Source organism: Heterodontus francisci, chromosome 7 (genome assembly GCF_036365525.1).
Source record: "Heterodontus francisci isolate sHetFra1 chromosome 7, sHetFra1.hap1, whole genome shotgun sequence".
In the NCBI taxonomy this organism is placed as follows: Eukaryota; Metazoa; Chordata; class Chondrichthyes; order Heterodontiformes; family Heterodontidae; genus Heterodontus; species Heterodontus francisci.
Window position 1 is genome coordinate 23,594,239 of NC_090377.1, and position 17,266 is coordinate 23,611,504.

General features: G+C 42.0%; 1 protein-coding gene across 5 annotated transcripts in view; it reads left to right on the forward strand.

Moving 5' to 3' along the window:
• Nucleotides 1–17,266, forward strand: part of ptpn4a (protein tyrosine phosphatase non-receptor type 4a) — a 305,345-nt gene that overhangs the window by 218,027 nt on the left and 70,052 nt on the right. For all 5 annotated transcript variants that reach the window (XM_068034879.1, XM_068034877.1, XM_068034878.1 and 2 more), the window contains 2 exons: nucleotides 2,422–2,490; nucleotides 13,297–13,431. In XM_068034879.1, coding sequence (XP_067890980.1) covers nucleotides 2,422–2,490; nucleotides 13,297–13,431 — 204 coding nt within the window. The remainder of the gene's footprint in view (nucleotides 1–2,421; nucleotides 2,491–13,296; nucleotides 13,432–17,266) is intronic.

Consider the following 17,266-nt stretch of genomic DNA (forward strand, 5'->3'; position numbering starts at 1 on the left):
CCAGCATGATCTCTCTGCTTTTATATTCTTATATTCATGAACCAAATAACCAATGTTTTGAACCACCTTATTTACTTGCCATGCCCCCTTTAAGGATTTGTGTATTTGGGCATTAATCTCCCTCTGCTCATCTACACTTTTCAAAATCTTGTCATTTATGGTATACTGTCTTGCCATATTTGTCATCCCAAAGTGGATCATTTCACACTTCTCTGCATTGAACTCCAACTGCTAAGTTTCTGTCCATTTCACCATCCTGTCCAAATCATCTTGAACCCATCATGTTCTACTACTTTGCCAATTTTTGTATCATCTGCAAACTTTATAATGCTGCTCCCTGCACTCAAGTCTAGGTTGTTTATAAAAATTGCGAAGAGTAATGAAGTCAAAACTGACCCTTGAGGAACACCACTGCAAACCACCTCACAATCTGAAAACATCTATCCACCAACACCTTTTGCTTTCTGTCACTGAGGCAATTTTGTTTCCATACTGCTACTTTCCCCTTAATACCATGGACTTCTATCTACTTGATAAGTTTCTTGTGTGACTTTTTGTCAAATGCCTTATGGAAAGGCCGTATATACATCAACTGCACTACATTGATCAACCTTCTCTGTTCCCTCAGCAAATAATTCAGTCAATTCAGGTATGATTTGCCTTTAACAAATCCATTCTGGTGTACCCATGACTTTCCAAATGAAAGTTTATTTTGTCCCTGATAATGTTTTCCAGTAACTTCCCACTCCCAACAGTAGGCTGATTGGTCTGCAGTTTCCTGGTTTGTCTCTTTCCCCTTTCTTGAATAGTGGTATAACATTCGCAGCCCTCTAGTCCTCCAGCACTACTCCTGTAGCAATGAGATTTGAAATATTGTAACCGATGCCTCTGCTATTTCTACCTTTGCTTCTTTCAGCAACCTAGGATGCATTCCATCTGGAGCAGGTGACTTACCACTTTCAGCAATAAGCTTTTATTTGGAATAACAATTTTTGATCCTGTTTTTATTGTACAATAAACCTTATTGAAAAAATTATAGCCTCTTGTCAGGTTATGGTCTGCCTGGTGATAATTGCTGAGGCAAATATTCGTTTATACTGGTCGATGGTTTCAATTTTATTTGGGCAGCTCAGATTTATTGTAGTAGGTTAGTATCCTAATTTTTTCGGCCCCTTTCTGTGCTGCATAAAAATGGCTATTCCCTTATCATAAACCTGACCAGTCACACACAGCAACTTCAAAATAAGTTCTCTTCTGCCTTCAGTAATAATTTTTGACTTTGTTCGTTGTGCTTGCAACTAAAGTTATGCCCAATAACGTCAGTAAGTCTATCGAGGAGTTCAGAATTCCCTACTATATAAAGCAGCATGACTGTGCTATGGAAATGCAATCTTGTGTTTCATCAGTAAGCAATTACTCCTGTTGTGTCTTTATCAAACCCAAACCAACAAACTACACAGCACACTTTTAGTATCTGACCATCTCAAGATTTTATATATCATATGTCACAATCAAAAGTCCTATACAAAGAGTTGTAGTTGTCAATGGCTGGTTACCTTTGCTTCCCAAATTATAATGAACTAAGATATCCTTGTCTAAAGTTTTCAATTTGTGTTGAATTGGATGATCAAATTTTAACATTTACCATGTGCTGAATTCCAAATTTAAAAAATGTTAAAAGCTTCCCACATAAACCTATGAAGAGGTGACCAGATACAATATTTAGTGTTACAGGCACATTGATGGAGAAAAAAGAATCATGAAACTTGGAAGTTCTACTGATATGTAAAATGTATAGCAGCAGCAATAGCTTTGTTGCACTATAGTGTAAAGTTAATATTTTTCATGTTTAATATCAACATAATTTCCCAAAGCAACAAAAGAAAATATTTTCAAATTCACACAATGAAAAATGCGGAGGGCCTGTGGCTGACTAAAATAATACATAAGCTGTTAACGTTTTGAAAATGCTGAGCCAAGTTTGTTTTCTAAATCAAAATCAATTAATTCTGTGTGTTGCTCCATATGGTAGGAAACTAACTTTTATGTCTTATTGGACCCAAACTGGTGTTTAAACATTTCAATATTGGATCAGTTTACAACCCAGTCTCCCATAAAGTTTGGCCACATAGTTTTACTGCATTATACAATGCAACTCAAATGTTAGATCAAAATATCTACAGCTTTGTGGAGCAGGCAGATCCTTTGAGAAGCTTATAGTGTAGTCAGGGTTTCACCATTTAGTACTAAGTACATTCCTTAACTTTGTCAGCATGAATGCAGACTGTTGAGAAGTTGGCATTGTAAAATTGATAAGTGCATCATACATATTCTCGTATGAATACAAATCACTAAAACTTGGAAAATTAAAACTAGTAAAGTGAGTTTTTAAAAAAATCTGAATTTGCTTTTTGTTTGCAGTGGGAGGACAGAGGTCCAGTCTGTGCAATATGGAAAAGAGAAAGCAAACAAAGACAGGGTATTTGCCAGGTATGATTTGTTTATATAATTCTTTGTAATGGAAGGAGGTTTTTAAAAAATTAACCGTGTTTATTAAATATTGGTGTTATGAGATCTGCATGAAAGCAATATGTAATTATCACTGCATAATTGGGCTAATACAGTACTGATGTCTGATTGTGAAATGTTTTGTGTGGATTTGCTTATTTCATGTGTTAAAATGACAATCTAATCAGTTGGCATTCCTGCTTTTATTGTGGATTTTTTTGTTAGTGGAGACAAATTGGCCCGTGGTTCCTTTGCAAGAAGCTTTTTCAGTGGAGCTAAAAATTCCTGGCTACAAAATTTTCAGAAGCAATAGAATGAGATAAAAAGCAATGCTAGAACACAAGAATGATACAGAAAATGATATAAAAGCTGAATTGATTCTGTTAGCGGTTGTCAAGAAAAACGATATGCCAAATAAGGAATATTAATTCATCAGTTGAAAACTTAAACATGGAGTGGAAAAAATCCTGCAGTTAACTGGCAGCCAAGATGGCACCACAATTTGTATCTGAAACACCTTTTCACATTCCAAGGCCTGATTGGAGGCAGAGGTCTGAGGAGCATGGACCCAGAACAATGGCTTGCTCTATGTGATTGAATTTACCTAAGATTTCTTCATTAGCACCACATTCAAGGCAATCCTAATACCTTAACTTTGTAAGAGCAAACCCCTCCAAGTGCATCCTGGGGCCTGGGGAGCCAATTCCAAACCTTTAATCTCAAAGTTCCAGAGAATACACTGATGCTGTCATGTGACCATCTGTCCATCTCTGTGAAAGCTGGGAGTTTCCTTGAACAAGGAATCAAGACAGTAAGTCAGACTATGCAGCAGCAGAAAGGCGGTGTGCCTCTCTCGCTCGCGCTTCTCTCTTTCGCTCGCGCTTCTCTCTTCTCTCGCTCGCGCTTCTCTCTTCTCTCGCTCGCGCTTCTCTCTCGCGCTTCTCTCTCTCCAGACAACACCATAATTTTGCGAACCATCTGCGACTGTGGACCCTCCAAGCCTACAGATTGCGACAGACAGAGACCAGGGGAAGAGAGCTACCTACAAGTCTGCCTCCAAGAAAGCCCTGAGCCAAGCAGTCCAGCCACAAAGTGCACTTTGACCAGGCAAAGACTTCAAGAATACAACTTCAGCCGGAAGACCACTGAATCATCCATCCTCAGAGACTTTGCATTTAATTTCCATTTATTTTGGACTCTAATCCAATCACAAAATCCACTTTTCACTCTGTAATCTATTTGTATGTGTGTGATTCTCGTGTATGTGTCCGTGAATGTGTGGCGTATTTTTTTTTAGATCGGGTTTAGATTATTAAGGATAATAAAGTCACCTCTTTCTTGTTGAAACTCAAGAAAACCCGTCCGATTATTTTTTTCATGATCACAAAGGTAAAATATAAAACACACACTGAGGTGTTAAGCACAACCACTGTTCAAAAAGAATAAACCCTGTTGTCAAATAAAAGGAAGGGCAAGCGGGACACCTGTGACCACACCCTCCACCACCACCTCCCTTGCATTTGACAAATTTATTAGCGTTCTTTTGAGGATGTAGCAAGCAGCATGGATAAAGGGGAGCCAGTTGATGTAGTGTTTTCGGATTTCCAAAAGGCATTCAATAAGGTGCCACATAAAAGGTTACTATACAAGATAAGAACTCATGGTGTTGGTAATATATTAACATGGATAGAGGAATGGCTAACAGGAAACAGAGAATCGGGTTAAATGGGGCATTTTCAGGTTGGCAAACTGTAACTAGTGGAGTGCCACAGGGATCAGTGCTGGGGCCTCAACTATTTACAATCTATATTTTGACTTGGATGAAGGGACCGAGTGTATTACAACCAAATTTGCAGGTGATACAAAGATAGGTGGGAAAGCAAATTGTGAGGAGGACACAGTGTCTGCAAAGAGGTATAGATAGGTTAAAGAGTGGGCAGGAATTTGGCACATGGAGTATAATGTGGAGAAATGTGAGATTATCCACTTTGACAAAGAATAGAAAAGCAGAATATTATTTACATAGAGAGACACTGCAGAATGCTGTGGTGCAGAAGGATCTGGGTGCTCTTGTACATGAGTCACACAAAGTTAGCATGCAGGTACAACAAGTAAGTAAGAAGGCAAATGGAATGTTGGCATTTATTGCACGGGGATGGAGTATAAAAGTAGGGAAATCTTGCTACAACTGTACAGGGCATTGGTGAGACCGCACCTAGGGTACTGCATATAGTTTTGGTTTCCTTACTTAGGGAGAGATATACTTGCATTGGAAGCAGTTCAGAGAAGATTTACTAGGTTGATTCCTAAGATGAAGGGGTTATCTTATGAGGAACGGTTGAGCAGGTTGGGCCTATACTCATTGGAGTTTAGAAGAAGGAGGTGATCTTATTGCAACATATAAGATGCTGAGGGGGCTTGACAGGGTAGATGCTGAGAGGATGTTTCGCCTTGTGGGAGAATCTAGAACTGGGGGCAGAGTTTTAAAATAAAGGGTCTCCCTTTTAAGACGGAGATGAGGAGGAATTTCTTCGCTCAGAAGGGCGTTAATCTTTGGAATTCTCTTCTCTTTCCCAGAGAGAAGTGGAGGCTGGGTCATTGAATATATTCAAGGCTGAGTTAGACAGATTTTTGATCTACAAGGAAGTCAAGAGTTTATGCTGTACAGAACCTTAGTTAGGCCACACTTAGAATATTGCGTGCAATTCTGGTTGCCACACTACCAGAAGGACGTGGAGGCTTTGGAGAGGGTACAGAGGAGGTTTACCAGGATGTTGCCTGGTCTGGAGGGCATTAGCTGTGAGGAGAGGTTGGAAAAGCTCGGATTGTTTTCACTGGAACGATGGAGGTGGAAGGGCGACATGATAGAGGTTTACAAAGTTATGAGCAGCATGGACAGAGTGGATAGTCAGAAGGTGGAAGAGTCAGTTACTAGGGGACATAGGTTTAAGGTGCGAGGGGCAAAGTTTAGAGGGGATGTGCGAGGCAAGTTTTTTACACAGAGGATGGCGAGTGCCTGGAACTTGCTGCCAGGGGAGGTGGTGGAAGCAGATACAATAGCGATGTTTAAGAGACATCTTGACAAATACATGAATAGGAAGGGAATAGAGGGATATGGGCCCCGGAAGTGCAGAAGGTGTTAGTTTAGGCAGGCATCAAGATCGGCGCAGGCTTGGAGGGCCGAATGGCCTGTTACTGTGCTGTGCTGTACTGTTCTTTGTTCTTTGGGGACAGGCAGGGAAGTGGAGTTAAGGCCACAATCAAATCAGCCATGATCTTTTTAAATGGTGGAGCAGGCTCAAGGAGCTAAATGGCCTACTCCTACAACTATTTCTTATGTTCTTATTGAGACGCAGAGTTACCTTGCACCGGAGGCCCATGGTCAACCAGAGACGATTACTGCATTAACAAGATTGAATGGCCTCCCAGTGGCCCACTGCTGAACGTGTAAGGTGCACGGACTGACGAGCACAGCTGGGCTGTGAGACAGGAGTGACTCTATGGACGTGGTTGCAGGAGAAGCGCACTCACAATGCTAGTGAGCGGCGAGTAACAGGGAGTGTTGATGCCAATAGAGATAGGATGGGGTGCAACAGGGCAGCCTATCGCTGAGGGTGAGGCAATTGTGGAGCCCATAGGGAGTGAGTAACACAATGAATGCGCGCATCAGACCTTCTGATGAGTACTAGTTATGGTGCCTCTTGGACCTTGAACACAGGAAGCTCCAGATCAACACAGGCAGCAGGAGTTGGTTGAAACCCCAAGTCATTAACATCACTCTTGTCCGAGGTCCAGTAGCAGGTGTGGGACTGACGACTGTTCGGGGACCACGTAAGACTTCAGAGGAGAATATGCCATTTGAGGAGACTGCCTTGCACATACATGGAATCTATTCATTCCATGAGTGGCATCATGTCTCTGTCGTGTGAGTTGAACGCACTAGTATATAAGGCACTAGTTCGGCATCAGCTGGAGTATTACGTCCACTTCTGAACACCGCACTTGAGGAAGAATGTGAGGGCATTGGAGAAAGTACAGAAAAGATTCACGAGAATGGTTCCAGGGATGAGGAATTTCAGTTAAGAAGATAGATTGGTGAATAGGACTGTTTTCCTTGGAGAAGAGAAGGGTGAGAGGTGATTTGATCAGAGGTATTCAAAATCATGAGGGATCTGGACAGAGTAGATAGAGAGAAACTGTTCCCACTCATGAAAGGATTGCGAACGAGAGGGCACAGATTTAAAGTATTTGGTAAGAGAAGCAAAAGTGACACGAGGAAAAACTTGTTCACGCAGCGAGTGGTTAAGGTCTGGAATGCACTGCATGAGAACGTGGTGGAGGCAGGTTCAATTGAAACATTCAAAAGGGAATTAGACAGTTATATGAAATGGAAGAATGTGCAGGGTTACAGGGAGAAGGCAGGGGAATGGAACTGAGGGAGTTGCTCTTTAAGAGCCAGTGCAGACATGATGGGCCGAATGGCGGCCTCCTGCGCTGTAACAATCCTGTGATTCTGTCTCCTCCATTTGAGAGAGGGGCGACCCTCACTAAGAGCCACATGCTGCAGCACACCACTGAGTGGATGCAGAAGATGTACAACGACCTCCACAGCACGGCTTCATCCATGAACTGTGTTGTGCGATGGGTAGGTATCGCACAAGATACATTAACCCATTGCCAGCTTCAGGTAAGGAAGGGTAGGTAGGCCTTGAAATCGTCGAGCGTCTGCCTGAAGCCTTGTGGGGGCTCTTCTCAAGGTACTGCTTGCATTTATGGCAGATCCTCAGCCACTTGGATGGTGACATGAATGCTGACAGGCAGCCCCTGCACAGATGCAGGTGACCCTGAATGTGCCAGGCCCCTCTTGGGCTCAGACACTCAGAGGCTGTTTACTGCAGCCATCTCATGCACTGGAGCAGAAAAGGCAGCTGCTTGCCTCCACACCAACTGCAGCTGCCAGGAGAGCACAACATTTGGAGCATCTGGAAGCGTTCGTGTAAATCCAGAGTAGTACTCGGGGGGTGGGGGAGCGCGGTCTCACTGGGTGATTTTGTTTTTAGCTGAATGGCCAAAGCGTTGGATCTTTGCAAGTTTAAAGATCTTCTAATGCATATTTTAACAGTTTGCCTGTTCATTTCTGCACTAGTGGACTGTTAACAGATATTGAGCACTTGAGATGGAGGGTATTTAAAAGTATGTCCAGAACGAGGGCAGTGGTGAATATAACTCTTGGAATGATGTAATGACAGGGCCAATGAGTTGGTAGTGGTGTTTATGGCAATGGAAATGCCACCAAGGCTACCTTGGGGAGTATACTGAATTGTTTTCAAGGTCGTTTAACAGTATCTCAAGAGATGCGTGTGCTTAACAGTGAGTTACATGTCTCCCTGGAATGCATGACATCAGACCTATGGGTGCATTTCCATTGGCTGCCTGACCTCAAAGCTCCTCCAATTCATCCTGCTCCTCTGAAGAGGCAGCACGCTCAATGGGATCAGCCATTGCCAATGCAACTCCACTCTGGAGGGTCAGGTTGTGCTGAATGCAATATACCACCACGATATGAGAGACTGTTCAAGAGGTATATTGTAAGGCTCCCCGAGATTTATCCAGGCATCTGGACCTCATTTTCAGAACATCAATGGCCTGTTCGATAGTCACCCTTATAGTGTCATAATAACAGTTGTAGGTGTCCTCTGGCTCTGCACTGGGGTTCCAAATAGTTGTAAGCAGTCATGTCTTTAGTGCATACCCCTGGCCAGCCAGCATCCATCCACGCAGGTGTTTGGATGGCCTGAAGAGCTGAGGCACCTGGGACTGTCTTAGGATGTACGAGTCATGGCAGCTTCCCAGGAACCGTGCACACACCTGTTTTGCAGTGGACGCAGCCTATTTACACATACTGCAAGAGGAACCCCTTTCTATTCACGAAGGCACCTGGTTGATCTACATGAGCCTTGATGCACCTGAGGGAATCCAGCGATGTCCCCAAATCCTATCACCCTCTCAACCTGACCTGATGTATTCCCTTGCCCTCTGAGACATGTCATCTGCTTGATGCAGCATTGGGCTGCTGACTGAGATCCCACACATGTCTCCAAACGATCCTTGGAAGGAGCCTGAGGCATAAAGGTTAAGTATCACATCCCAGTAGCCTCAATTCCTCCTCCAGCATTCCGCATAGGTCCGCTATCACCTGCCTCATCTGACGCTGTCTTTTGAGGCACTGGTATTGCAACGTCTCCATGAAGTTAAACCTTTATCTGTAAACCCTTTCAGCTGAGTAGCACATTCTGCAAACATTAGCCTGTCTTATTGCGCCTGTGCTCCCTCCTCCTCCTCCACGTCCATTGCACCCTTGTGATATCGGTGCTCCTCTGGCTGCTGCAGCCTTGCTCCATAGGGCTGAATTGGTTTCTCTCTCCTACTCTCCTCCTCACTGGAGAAATCAAACTCAGTGCACAGCACCCATTGAAATTTGTACCTGTCACGGCTCAATGCCTTCCAATCCCCTAGTGATATCTGTACTCGCTGCAGTGGACCTGTGATTCACCCATTCAATAACTGTCCTCCAATATGGGCTTACATCCTGTAATACCTCTAAAATGTATAAACCTTTGCTTATCTGAACCTCAGCCTGCCTGCTTGACAGCACAGCTGTACTCAATATCTGCCACTTCCAGCCAACACTCACCTGCCACTGAGCTCTCACCTCCTTTGATCAGGTGAGCTGTTGATGCTCTGTGAAACCTGTGTGCCTATTGGAAAATGTAAAAGGCACTTCAAAATCGCTCGATTGGCTGCTCAACAGCCTTAATTGCTTGCCCGTCGCCATCCTGAGCATTCCCGATCCCGCAGCACCTCTACCTCTCAGAAATTTGTACGGCAGTGGAAAGACATTGGGGTTCCACTTCGTGTCCTCCCCCACCCACCCCACCCCACCGACCCCAAGCCCATCGCCACAGGGCTGGTAAAATTCCACTTAACGATTTGGGTTGATAATGCCAGATAAGCAATGGGAAACCTTTGACCTGATGAAGGTACAAATTAGACATATTCCTACAAGAGGTAAAAGGGTGCAGCAAAAGCTGGGCCTCTTTGGATGAGTCTAGAAATTCAATGAGACTTCAAAGTTTGCAGTGCTTCTCTCACCAAATCTTGGAATTCCAGCATGCATTTATCAGTCACAGCTCATCTTAGTGTAGCTTCTAGGTTTTTGTCCAGCTGTTGTGAGGGGTTCTTTGGCTTCATCAGAATGACTGCTGATAGCAGTGACCCGCACAAAGAGACACATCAGAGACTCCTCTGCTATCCATCCAGAACGCAAGTTAGTGCTGCTTGTCTTTTGGCATGTCATCTGTTGGAGCTGCTCAGTATTGGTTGAACTTGCTTTCTTTTGCTGGCCTGGAGTGGTTTTTCTGATCAGTCGAGCCGGCCATAATGATGATTCCCCTCTCCATACACTGTTGCGGTGTTTCCATGGTGTTGAAGTCTGATGTTTTGCACCCGTTACCCGCTGTTTTAGCAGATAACCAATAATCAGTAATCGAAGTAAAGCAACATACAACACTCAAATGGAAAACACTTGCACACTCTGCTTTTCATCTCCACATTTTTTCAAAAAAAATTGAAGTAGTCATGTATACAGAGTGCAAATGAGTATTGAGATCCCATTCACCACAATGTTCAATGTTAATTTTTCATTTACCAATCAAAGGTGCAATGTGTCTAGTGGCCAACATATGGGACAGGACTAGTGTTAATGGATTTTTACAAAGTATTTGATAAGTGACAAGCAGCGTGTTAAAGTTAAGACACATGCTACAAAAGGAAATATTTACTGGAATTTGGCTGAAGATTATAAAACAGTAGTGGTACATGTACAGTTTAGGGACTGGAAAGACGTAAACAGTGCTGTTTCCTTCCCTTCTCCCCCAACCATCTCCCAGCCCTTCCCAAGAGTCAGTGTGACTGTTCCCCACTCACTCTCTCTCTCTTAATTTGCATCACTCAACAAAAGTACTGATAACTTTTATCCTGATGGTCATTTACAGACTTGGTAGTAAGCCAAAATTAGGCCTGAGGGGATTGCCAGATCACTCATGGCTATTGTGGCCTCACATCCATAAGAGGTCTGAAGGCGTGGGCAGGAAGTGGTGTGTTTGTCTGTCTGCAGTGCTGGAAGCACTTCTCTGTTTTGGATTAGTTCCGTTTTTAAGTCTGAAGTCCAATCATGTTCTGAGATATTTTTGAAGGATTTTGGGGAGTTTCCCGATGTTAAAATGTTGGACGATACTGGAACAGCTTGGGTTTGGGTGAGTATTCCACCATTGCATTTATATAATAACAAGAAGAGGAGTTTATGTAACTGCCTTCAAATCCTCAGGGTGACCCAAAGCACTTCCCAACTATTGAATTACTTTTGAAATGTAATCAGTTATGTGAGCAAACATAATGGACAATTTATGTGCAGTAATTAGATAAATAACCAATTCATCTCCTCTGGTGGGGGATGAATGTTGGCCAGGATATTTGGGCACACCACCGCCTAAACAAGAAAAGTGAACTTCAGATTAATATCTCTTCTGAAAAATGGCACTTCTGACAATGCACCACTCCCTCAGTGTTGCATTTAAATGCCAGCCTCGGTTATGTGCTCAGGTCTTGCAGTGAGGCATTAGGCCATGACCACCTGATTCATGAGGGAGCTACCTCTAAGCCAAGCTGACACTTAATGCTGGTATACAATAAGAGGATAGTTATGTAGTCATAAATTTAATGAAGGGTGTATATTTATAATCCATAAAAATGAATTGCCCTATTTGATATATGAAGGATATTCTCATTTGTTGAATAGGAAATTGCAATCATGAAAAATCATCCTTTCAGTTCCACTTCTAGTTAGTTTTGTTATTTCTGCAAAGTTTGTTTCTGCAAAAGCCTAAGTTGACAGCTTTTACATCTTGTCACAGTAAGGGAATCATGATGACCTGCATAATTCCATACTTGTCCTTTAAATTACATTATAAATTCAGTATTGATATATTTTGATCATTGTCAACTATATGTGAACAAATGTAAATAACTGAGGTAAGAATATTTTCTTATTAAACATAAAGTAATGGAATAAAGCATTTGATTGTGTTTGTTTTTAATGTAATATCAAACACTAATTCAGTTAGCTCAATGCATCTGTTTTAGTTTAGTGGCTTAGTTAATATGTTTTGCTGTTTACAGTGTTGAAACCGTTTCAAAAGAAATGAATGAACTATCTTTAAGTGTGGCTTCATTAACTTTCTGTACAAAGTGCCCTTTTAAAGAAAACTACTTCTGGCATAAGTACTTGGATGTAAATATTCACCTTTCAGCTGCCTAGGCTCTAAGGTCTGGAATTCCCTTCCTAAGACTCTCTGCCTCCTCACTGTGTCTCTGTTTAAGACTCTCCTTAAACCCTACCTCTTAAATTAAGTTTTTTACTTACCCCTCCTAATAGCTCCTCCTTTGGCAATGTGTCAATTTTGTTTGACTATGCTGCTGTAAAATGCCTTGGGATGTTTTCCTACGTTAAAGATGCTTTTGTTACAGATCACTGTATCACCAAAACTAGACCGGGTGAACTAATGATTTATGATGCAGGTTCCAAGATTAAAAGCGATTGTGGAAGTTTCAGGAACAGTTACTTATAATGTTTACATATATATTGGAGCATAAAACAATAATTGGAAATAACATCTGGGAAGGGGAGTGGTAAAAACAAAAAAAAAGAGGCATGGAGAGGAAAGGAATTTTATACAGCATTTTTCACCACAGAGTTCAGTAACTTTGGCATATTTTCCATGTGACAGTCGAAATGGCAGTGCAGACACAATCATGGTGGTCAAAAACACCACAGCTTAGAACAGCTCACTAATACAATGTGGTTAAGTTTTCTGCAAAATTTCCAAAGTGCACAGGAAATCCGTCAAACCAGTTTGAGAGTGGGTGGGACCCAGAGTTAAAACTTAGATATTTTTCCTTCAGATGTTAGAAAATACATAACAAAACTACAGTGTGCCTTTGTCTCTGATGGAAGTATTATTATTTAAAAGGAGTTAGATTAAATATATTTAATATGCATGTATTGTAGGTAACTTTTTAAAGTACAGCCTAGATATACAAATCTAGTTCAATGAAAATGAGTAGGCAGATGGAGGTGTGCATTAATCAGCACATGATTTTCCATTTACTATACTGTAGGAAAACTAGTATAAAGGCATAAATTTTCAGATTATCTGCTTGCAACACTGCCTTAATGTTTGAAAAGGAACAAGTCATTGGGAAGAAAATGTGAACAGTGAGGCTATGGTAATGTGATGTATGTGTGTTACTGCTTTGTTTTACGAACAGTTAGTGTTCTAGTTTTAAGCTGTTCATTTTACATCAAAAATGGTACTTAATATTGGCTTAGTGTGCAGCTAGTTAAGATAAGGATCATGTATTTAATAACACACCGTCATCAACTAAATTCTGATTACTCAAATCATTGGTTAATCATGTTGTAATTGTGTTACTGTTAAATGATGATGAGGAAATTGCTCATTGTATATTGCTATTTTAAGCTGCTTTCGATGCTGATAAAGATGATTAGAGGAATAGTATTTAAACAATGTACATTTACTTTACTGTGTAGCTTTAGGCATGTCTTGCATACAGGTTATACATTTGTTGTGTCAACATAGTGTTTGCCCCACTTGAAACCTAATTTTAAAAAGCTGTTAAACATTTATTTTTCTTCTTTGAATGATTCAGATCACCCAGTAAACCATTGACAAGAAAGATGATGAGCGGGATAGACTGGGAATCGGTAAGCAGGAATTCACTGTCAGATGACCGACTTGAAACACAAAGTCTGCCTTCACGTTCTCCACCTGGAACTCCAAATCAGTGAGTAATAAATGAAAACGTTTTATTTAAGGGACAGAATTAAGGGGAGAGATTTTAATAGCACCATTTATTTTGCTAATATTTTCTGTTTCCTTTATTGTCTGCCTTTGTTTGCATCCTGTGCATTCTGTCTCTCCCCAACTAAAGAGCTTCATAGGAACATAGTTTAAAAAGAGATTGTTGACCTTTGTGGGAGTGTACGGTGTAAACATGTAATCTCATCTAAGCCCAAACTTTTCATAGTAAATAATGTAAAATTAAAGTTTTCTTGTTGCATTTATGAGACTAGTCACTGCAGCACTTTGCCAATTCATATTGAAAATATTAATCCTTTCAGATGAAAACATCAGCCACTTGGCTTTATTCCTGGTGAAAGTGAAAATATCTATTACAAATCATTATGTATAATACCACAGCATATATTGATTGTCCTTAGTTGGGTAATTTTAATATTCAGTAAATCCTAGTTTTCAATTTGGGCAGATGCATGAAAATATTGGCATTATCTAGCTGTGTAGAACGTGGATAATGTCGCATGAATGCCTTTCGTTGATTTCATTTTCAGTTCAAGTCTTTGATTAGCATCAATTCTCGAGCAGCATCTTAAAGTAAATATTTAACTGCCAGTGTTTATAGGACAGATTTGACAAATGTATTGTAACATGACTTATCCGACCATTGATTGCCTGGCTGTAAATTATCCCTCACCAGATATTCAAAAGAGAATTCGATGATCTCAGCCAGAGTCATTAATAGAGATACAGGAGTGAGAGGGAAATCACAGAGCAAGCACTTGTGGCATGGATTTGTGGCATTCTCTTGTGCATTCTAACAGCCAAGCTGGTTCAATAACTAATGTGAAGAGGCCAGTCGAAACAGCTCATGTGTATGGCCTTGTGGTCAAATATTATGAAAATAGCTAAAAGGTTATGGCATGAAGATGGGAAACAATAAATGCCCCAATATGAGGTTTATAGTAGCAAACAACAGACAAATGAATGACCTGCTTCATTTGGTTCCTGTTTGCCAGTAAGATTAACTGTTCATGTGACTTTTTGGAAAGCCTAAATTGGTACATTTCTGGAAGATTCAAATTAGTTTTTCACTACCATAAAGCCTGCCAATGATGAAAGTGAAGTCGGCAATATATGGATCCTAACAAAAGCAAAATACTGCGGATGTTGGAAATCTGAAACAAAAATAGAAAATACCGGAAACACTCAGCAGGTCAGACGGAATCTGTGGAGAGAGACAGAGCTCGTGTTTCTGGTTGATGACCTTTCATCAGAACTGAATGCTGGCTGTAAAAGCCGTACTACTTTTAATCCCTCATTGATTCTCTTTTGGTACAAATATTGCAGTGACTTTCCTGTCACCTGCCTACTCCAGCAGTTGTTTTCAATAAATAAATTGTGACAGCCAATTTTTTTGGCTGTTGCTCAAGTTATCAAACCACGAGCACTATAAATAGGGCACTTTTACCAACAGCAAAATAAAACCTTAAATGTACAGAACAGTATTTGAAAGTAACTTTGTAGTATGTAAATAGAGTGTGGCAGTATATACCAGATAGTGTTATGTTTATGCAGGTTAGCTTATATTACTTTTTATGAAGTAGTTAATTACTTAACTCGCCACTTTCATAGTAACATGCATCTCTACTGTGTAAGCTGATACGATCATAATTTGGACGGGCAGACTGCTGAAATATCAATAATGCCTGTTGATGACATAAAATATTCCTGTTGTCAGGGAAATAAGTAGCATTAAATAGTCTCGCGTTCTTGGTCTCTCTCTCTCTCACACGCACACTCTCACACACGCGCTCACTCACACTTCCCCCTTCACTCTACTCCTCTCTGGTGCTCTCCCCCTCTCTCACTCGTGCTTGCCACCACCCTCATTTTAAATGCGACCTTAACTTGTGCAATTGATGGGTATTCCTAATACCAGTATTACTTGGGTATAGAAGACAGCAAATAGATCATATGACAGATCTAACATTTTGCATCTAATTTGTATGTGCCTGCCCATGTTGAAGTGTCTCCTGTCACTTCTCATGGAGAGAGCCAGTGTATAGCTCCAAAATAATTTCCAGTCTACATCTATAGGAAAGGCAGCATAACTCTGGCATAAATCTGTACTTCATAGGCTTGCACACATAAGCACTTGGATAAGGTGCTGGGGGGATGCTGGCACCCATGGAGCCAAAAAGAGCCAGTGCCTCGAGGTGGCAGAACATTAGTTAAATCGTTAATTGGTTTTCATTTCCTCTCTTTCCTCTGCCCTCACCTCCTGTGTTCTGCAGAAATAAAAATTGCTTTTGGGTGGGTGTTGGGTCCAGTGGTAATTGCATCAGGCTCATGAAATACATATTGTGTAGCTTTGGCAGTGCTTTATGTTACGAACAGGTGGAAAATGTTGCGATGGGTCTCCTGTTTTGCCTCTCAACTGACCGCAGGCTGTGTTTTTATTAGAATTGTGTTTAGTCCTTGAGTGTTTCTAATGGTCAATAAACAGACAAATGACAGATTTTATCATAGGTTTAAAGAAAGATAAATATTTATTAAACAAAACCTGAAAATTCGCAACTTCACCCGCACACATCTGAAGATAGATTAAAAGATAGCATGCATTTTTAGGTCTGGTGTCTTTAAAAAGAGTTTAATTTTTCTGGGAGAAAAATTTAAGCGATGCAGACCTGTTCTTCCTTTTTTCCTGGTTCATTGGAGTCAAACATTGGAGAGTTTCAGGTAGACTGATGCTTGGCTGTGGGCTTCTTTGGTTAAATCTCAGTTACAGTCCGAAGACGAAAATCCTGCTTCAGTCTCTCAGATGGAAAGTTTTCAAAGGTCACGTTGTCGTCTCTGCCTCTAGTTTCTGAAGATGGTATTTAACAGGGACATCTTGGCTGGAATAGATCTCTCTCAGCCTCCAGGCTGATGACTTTCTGCCTCTGCTCTGGCTTTCTGCACAGAAAATTCTCTTTTTTTAAAAAAACTTATCAGACTTGGTTTCTGTCAGGTGTCCAAAGTTGCTCTCCCCTGATGTTTTCATACAATGTCTCTGAATGTGTGGCCATTACAACGGCGTTTGAATGTTGCTCATCTTGATGAGGTGATGTTTGGTCACATCTATTATCCTGAGTTTGAGTCTGTAGACTCTGGGCTGGATTTTACCTTAGGCGGACGGTAATTCGCCACCGACGTGAAAGTTGGTGGCGAAGCCGCTTCTCCCTAGCCTGGGGATCCGTCCTGCATTTTACCAGTCCCCGGGCTTTAATTGTCCCGAGGCGGGACTTCCACCCAAGCTGATGGGCCGGCAGCTCTCAGTCCCAGCAGTGCCACTGCGAGCAGTGGCCACTGCTGGGACTGTAGCCCAGCCGACTCCATGGATCCAGAAGGGGAAGGTAAGTAGGGGTTGCCTCACCAGGAGGATCGGTCCTTCCCTGGTGAGGCTGGAGTGGTTGTTTGGGAGGAGGGTGCGTCTTGGGTCCCGGGGGTGGGTTGTGAGGCAGGGGTGGCCCTCAATCGGCCCCCTGTGCCTGACTGCCGTGCCCCCCCCCCCCCCCCCCCCAAGGGCGAGGAAATGCCAGCAACTTTCGCTGGGTGGTCTTTCATGTCCCCAGCACGCCCGCTTGCCACGGGTAAATACCTGTGGCAGCGGGCAAGGGCCCTGAAGTGGCCACTTAAGGGCCTTGATTGGCCTTGGGCGGGCGGGCCATTTCCTACTGCCCCCCGCCCAACACCGTAAACTTGGTCTGGAGCAGATAGGCCTTCCAGAGCCTCCCTCTCAATTTTACACCGCCCCCACGCCACCATCCGACCCGCTGGGG